General features: G+C 36.3%; 1 protein-coding gene across 1 annotated transcript; it reads right to left on the bottom strand.

Moving 5' to 3' along the window:
* Window positions 1-4,284: 4,284 nt before the first annotated feature.
* LOC121999719 lies at window positions 4,285-5,044 on the bottom strand. Its single transcript, XM_042554364.1, has one exon. The coding sequence runs from the start codon at window positions 4,835-4,837 to the stop codon at window positions 4,349-4,351; it is 489 nt and encodes a 162-aa protein (XP_042410298.1). The 5' UTR covers window positions 4,838-5,044; the 3' UTR covers window positions 4,285-4,348.
* Between the last annotated feature and the right edge of the window lie 1,409 nt (window positions 5,045-6,453).

The following is a 6,453-nucleotide window of genomic DNA, read 5'->3' as shown; positions in this document are numbered from 1 at the left end:
TTCTTGATTAGTCAGACTAGTTTGATAATTTGATATAAAATTATTTTCTATAAATGTTTGTATGATGTTTGCAAGATTCAATATGTCATTGTAAATTTGGATAATAATATCACAAACATAATAAAAAACTATAATACAAAATCAAAATTTTACCGTGAATCTAGTTGAGCAATATATGGATTTATTATAGACTTACCATAAAAGGGCACTTCCTTGAAGAGTAATAAAATATAAGCATCAATTACTTCCTCGCTGGTAAATGTATGGCCTAATACACATGTGAGGAATGCATTTATTATCAATAAATAGTAGTCTTCCTCCTACAGAAACTCAGAAGTAAGTCATATCAAATTTTAAATGAATTTATTGTTGGTGTTGCAAGGTTGCAAATATAGTCTCACATTGAAAACACATGAGAAAGATCATGAATTTATAAAGAGAAAGATATCTCCATTGGTATGAGGCCTTTTGGGTAGAGCCCAAGAGTAAAACCATGAGGGTTTAGGCTCAAAGTAGACAATATCATATCATTGTGGAGATATCTAAATTCTTTTCGATCCTACAATTGGTATCAGAGTCTGGACTGTCAAAAGGTTTAACCGCCGACTGTGCACAAGAGCTATGGTCTAATTGAGCCATGTGGGTACAATATTGACCTTAAACAAAAAAATGGTCTGATTGAGCCATGTGGGTACAATATTGACCTTAAACAAAAAATGGTCTGATTGAGCCATGTGGGTACAATATTGACCTTAAACAAAAAAAAGTGAGGGCTCTTATGTTCAGATCAAGAGAACCAGACACCGGACAGGAAGTCCTAGTTGCGGCTAGGCAAGGAAGTCCTAGTAGGTCGGGTGGACCGAGGGGGGGATTGTTGGTGTTGAAAGGTTGCAAACACAGTCCCACATTGAAACACATGGGATGAGGCCTTTTGGGTAGAGTCCAAGAGTAAAATCATAAGGGTTTAGGCCCAAAGTGGACAATATCATATCATTGTGGAGATATCTAAATTCTTTTCGATCCTACATTTATGAGGTAGACTATATCTTCTTATCATTTTTTTTCTTTTTTGTTTCTTTGAATTTTCCTTTGAGGTAATTCAAATAAATCCAACTCAATATATTTAACCAAAGAAAAAGTCAAATTAAAGAAAATGTAATTAATAACAAATCTAAATATTACTATATAAATGTTAACTTACTTTAATAGCATTCAATCTTATAATATTATTTCCTTCTTCCTTCCTTTTATTCTATGGGCCTCTTTTTCTTCTTCATCAGTCTCATTGGCCACTAATATAGTTTTATCCTCTTCTTGCATATAAAAATCATCCATTCTAGACTTTATCTCCAAATTACCCCCTTCACCCTCCTTTATTTCTCTCATGGTCATCTTCCTAGTTAGGACCAATGTTAGCCAATTAGGTGTATCTTTATGAGTTGTGAGGTTATAACGACTTCTGTCACGTTCTCTCCTAGTCATATTAGTTGAAACAAGGTCAAGATGGGGATCTTCTATAGGGTAGCTAGTTGGATAAGAAAAATCTTCCCTTTCCAATATGACAACTAATTCTTAATTAATGTGAATTAAACTTTCATTCATGAGGGTAAGCTTTTGTTTTGTTTTTTTGTTTTTTTTTTGCATTTTAATGCAATGTGAATATTCAGATTTTTCCTCTAAGTCCATGAAATCATATAGCCGATGTTTGACCCCGTTATAGTGTAGACTCATATTAAATGAAGGGGGGGGGGGGGTCCCAAGTAAATGAACTTCCTCAGGATTAGGGAGAATATCAATAATAATATTACATAATTAATTAAAAACATTTAATTATATAACATGTATTTAGCAATGGTAGAAATACACATAATGGTTAGCTGGTAGATAAGACTCTTGCTAACTTAGTCTTTACTTCATTTCTACGAGAATAAGTAGACATTCACTTACTTATCCTCGATGTTACCATGTTGCTTGCCAGTTGAATAGAAACATGCTCAAGAAATCAAGCCTGTGTCATAATTTAACAATTAGATAGTATTATATATTTATGAAATAAATTAACTAACTAATCAAAACTTACAATAAGTAGACCAACAAATCCCTTTGTATATGATAGAGGATAGGGCTAGGAGTTTGATGCAAAATCATCCCTAAATATTGAGAATTGAAGAGCTATATAATTACATATTACCTCAACCCAACTATAACTTTGTAGGTTGTCGAAATCATCGACAATAGAAGCAAACAAAACAAACGAAAAAAGATATAAAATATTAAATTTACAAAAATAGCAAAACATCCATATCTAAATCAACTCAAAGAGAATATTTCCTTAATAGATTTTCCAATATGGATCAATTTAATTCTTTCCTTGCAAAAAAATGTTTCAAATAATGCACTAGAAGCAACATTGTAATACATCTAGACATGTCTACTTCTATTTGAGATTCTAAGCAATAATGTTATATCGTTGGTTGTGAAGGACACAATCATGTTGGAGAATTTGAATATCTTTGCTTCCACATCTGGATTAATTTAATTCTTTCCTTATAAAAAATATTTCGAATAATACACCAAAAGCAATATTGTAATCCATCTAGACATGTCTGCCTCTATCTGGGATTCTAAGCAATAATGTTATATTTTTGGTTGTGGAGGACACAGTCACATTGGAGAATTTGAATATATTTCCTTCCACATCCCAATTCTTAGATATGTTTACTAGTAATCCCCCAAGATGTCAAATTTTTGCTATGGAGAGGAATGACGCAAATTGGCTACTCCTTATAACACTATGTTTTCCATGAAGAATAACTCCTGAATGACCCTTTCCTCCCTTTGCCTTTCCCTTTGTAGAAGTTTCAGAATAAAATTCTATAAAATATCCTAACTTACTAATCCAATGTAAGATCTCAGTTACAGAACTAGATATGATTTTTTTTTAAATTTCTTATTGTATAATAAAAACAATCAATTAAAATTCAATCAAATATCTTTTGTAAAATTAAGTTAAAAAAAATATTAAATTTGGAGATAAATTAAACTAAGTTTGATCAACTAAGTAAAACAACACGATGAGATCTGTATGCACATAAAGGGTAGGTTAGAGATGATATAACCTATTTAGATTAGGAGATCCTTATCACATTGTAGGTAGAAAGTATGATATAGAAAAAAAACAAAATCCGCTATTTAGATTAAGTATATTTTACATAATTCATCTAAATAGTATTAACATAGTTAAATATAATACATCACAACTAAATATGTATATGTTAGATAATTGTGTACAAATAATCCAACCAATATTAAACAACTAAAATAATGTGTTTTCTTAAATAAAGCTCAATGAAATAGCTAGATAATATTACTTAAACAATTCGATCACATAACTTTCGGAAAACTAAGTTCATAATATAACTAAAACTAAGTTAAATTCAATTATAATAAGGGTATTAAAATAAATAAAATTTTTAAAAACACAAGAAAACAACTTTATAATATAAAAATTATCTTTGGAGATGATGATGAATGCTTTCGGTATTGTCCTATATGACTTAGGGGGTGTTTGGTTGATGGGTTTGGGAATGAGGGAATGGAATGATAGTAAAAGATAGTGTTTGGATTGTGGGATTGGGAATAACATTTTGGGAATAATTACTAAATTTATGGGAATCAACCAAACTCATATAACTTGATGGGTTTCATTTCCATCCTTATTCTGATTCCACCCTACTATCAAACGGGATGAATCAAATACCCCCTTATTTTACAGTTGGATTACGAATCAAAAAACAGAGTTTGTAACGGGATGAAAGCTTTTTACCCGAGGTCACACGACGGGAAGGACAAGCTTATGCGGTGAGACAAGAAGGAGCTAACGTAGTGAAGGTGATGAAGCCGAAGTCGAACCTCAAAATTTCTAGGAACACAACATCCAATGAAGGATAAGAACTGGACTTCAAAACTATCGGAGAACAAAGACGCCGGTAGAAGCGAAGAAGTCGGTGATGCAAGAGCTTCGGCCGGAAGACGACACAATAGAAACACAGGGGGCAGTTAGGGTTTTACGATTTTTACGAGGAAGAGACTTTGCAATTTCGTTGGGAGTTCTTTTTTATGGGAAAACGAAAAAGTCGTTGGATTCGGAATGGGAAGGATTCAATTCTCTCCATTGCTTAGAACGAGAACAAACTTGGACGAGGACGGGATAATGCAGAGGGGAAAAAAAATATATATCAAATATGTGATTTTGTAATTTTTAAAATTACGTACGTGATTTGAATAATTGACAAAATTACATAGCGGTTCGGTAAAAAAGCTGTAATTTTTAAAATCTGTCAGCACTTCACGCGGCTGATGACGTCGAGAAAGCCAGCGGCGCTTCGCTTTCGTGCGAGTTGAGCGACGATTCACCGTCGCTCCTGGCATTCGTCGAGCCTCCGTTATCGGCCTTCTCGCCCTCCGATGTCTTCCCGGTCTCGCCTGTGACGGTCGCATTGCCGAACCGCACTTTTCTCTCGCCGCCTGGGGAATTGACCGGCGAGTCATGGGCGGCGGCCGCCACCGGGGAATTAAGCGCTGAAGCTTTAGCCGCCGGCTGCTTCTCTCCTCCGTTTCTCACCTTGATGGATTGGTAAATGCACGTTATGGTCCAAAAGACCCATGGAATGGCCACCAGGATGATCCCTGCGATGGGGAGCCAAATCGCGTCCTCTGTTTCCGGCAAGGTGATGTACAGGACGAGGAAGCCTCCGCCGGCGAGGAGGACGAGGAAGAAGAGGCAGGAGATGAGCCAGATGCAGACGTTGCTGCGCCTCCCCTCGCTGGGCGCCATCGGAGCTGCGGCGGCCGCCGGGATTTGATTCCCGCGGCGAATTGCAATTTGATCGATGATGTATCAGATTAGCATCGGAGCTCGTTCTCCGTCGTCGATCGATCGATCTGCTTTCTACATGACCTATTGAGGGAAGACAGCCTTCTCGTTGGGCAGAGCCGCGGAGAAGGCAATTAAGCGAACTACACGGATTGTGGGTTGTTTAGATAGTTGATGCGTTCAAACAGAGCCTCGCGCAAGATAAGGGAAGATAATGAAGCATTCTATATCCGGCAAGCCGGTAAATGGACCACACATGAATAAATTTAGGCTGCGAGGGATAATAGTACTCTAATGTGATCTTCCATTACATTAAGAGATTAATTATTTTATTTACTATAATTTTCAAATTATAATATAATCTGAATTATAAAAATAGTTAAATTTTAATATATTTTTGCAATCTAATTATAAGATCAACAATATATAATTTAATTATATTTCAAACTCAATTACATTACTTGATGCCTAACTAAATATAGCCTTAGTGTTTATAAAATCTTAACTATAATATTTTTTTTCTACTTTTATATATAATATATATCTATATATAAATCATTACTAATATGGTGGTTAAGGTGCATGGATCCCACCCCCAACCTCGGAACTAAATGAAAGTCTAGAAGGTCGGTGGACAAAACAATCAAAGTAAAAAAATCAGTATCTTTTGAGTAATCAACATAACCTAGTGCTCATCTGACCGGAGATCTCATCCCATCGGACCTTATGGCCGGTTGGACCTCAAGTCCCGACCTTCGATCGCCTTATAGGTGGAGCTTGAGGTAGATCGAGAACTCACTTGACTGGACCTCTCGATTGATCGGGCTTTATGTTTCGACTTCCGTTATATGCACGAGGTCTGAAGAAATGTATCAAGTAGCTCCATCAATTGCTCCAGCCAATTGGACCTATAGGTCAACCGGACACCTTGGGCGCTTAATAAAGGGTCTCGAGCACTATGCCAAGGGGACCTATGGTGGGTCCCATGGTCTAAAAGTCTTGTATTCATTTTTAGCATTTTGTGCCACGGAAGAAACAAGATATTTTGTAGGCAAATCATACTTTCGAAACTTCTCAAATCACATATATTTACAAGCTTATTTTAGAAAGGATGTCAGAGTCACTTTATGACCTGCCATTTTTCAGAAGTGCTTTGAGATTTGTTCACGGGCACAACAGTGACACTATAAAAAAGGGTCTTCATCTACAAGCGCAGGTATGCTACACTATATAATTTAACACGCTCATCGCTATAGTTGTTTTCACTATTCTTCTACTTCAACCGAGTACTGACTTGAGCATCGAAGGGTCAATATCAAGGACCTCTTCCCTGGCCCGACAACTAATGCTCTTTGTGACACATAGGACAGCGAGGAGTCTTTATCAAGTCAACGAAAGAGCCACGTTCCCAACCATCCACCTTCTCCGCTTTTAGACAAAATCATATTTGACGTCGTCTGTGGGAATTTCACTTGCATCTAAAACGTGAAGATGGAAGACGCTGGATGATTTACTACAGTGACCTTGACGCAAGAAGAACTGAAGATGTTGGCAAATGCCCAGGCTGCAAGGATGGT

This window comes from Zingiber officinale, chromosome 1A (assembly GCF_018446385.1).
Source record: "Zingiber officinale cultivar Zhangliang chromosome 1A, Zo_v1.1, whole genome shotgun sequence".
Lineage (NCBI taxonomy): Eukaryota > Viridiplantae > Streptophyta > Magnoliopsida > Zingiberales > Zingiberaceae > Zingiber > Zingiber officinale.
Note: the sequence above shows the minus strand (reverse complement) of the source record. Positions and strands in the feature narration are given on the sequence as shown.

Excerpts from the sequence above, each read along its gene's own strand:
- LOC121999719 (XM_042554364.1), bottom strand. The coding sequence starts at position 4,837 with ATGGCGCCCAGCGAGGGGAGGCGCAGCAACGTCTGCATCTGGCTCATC.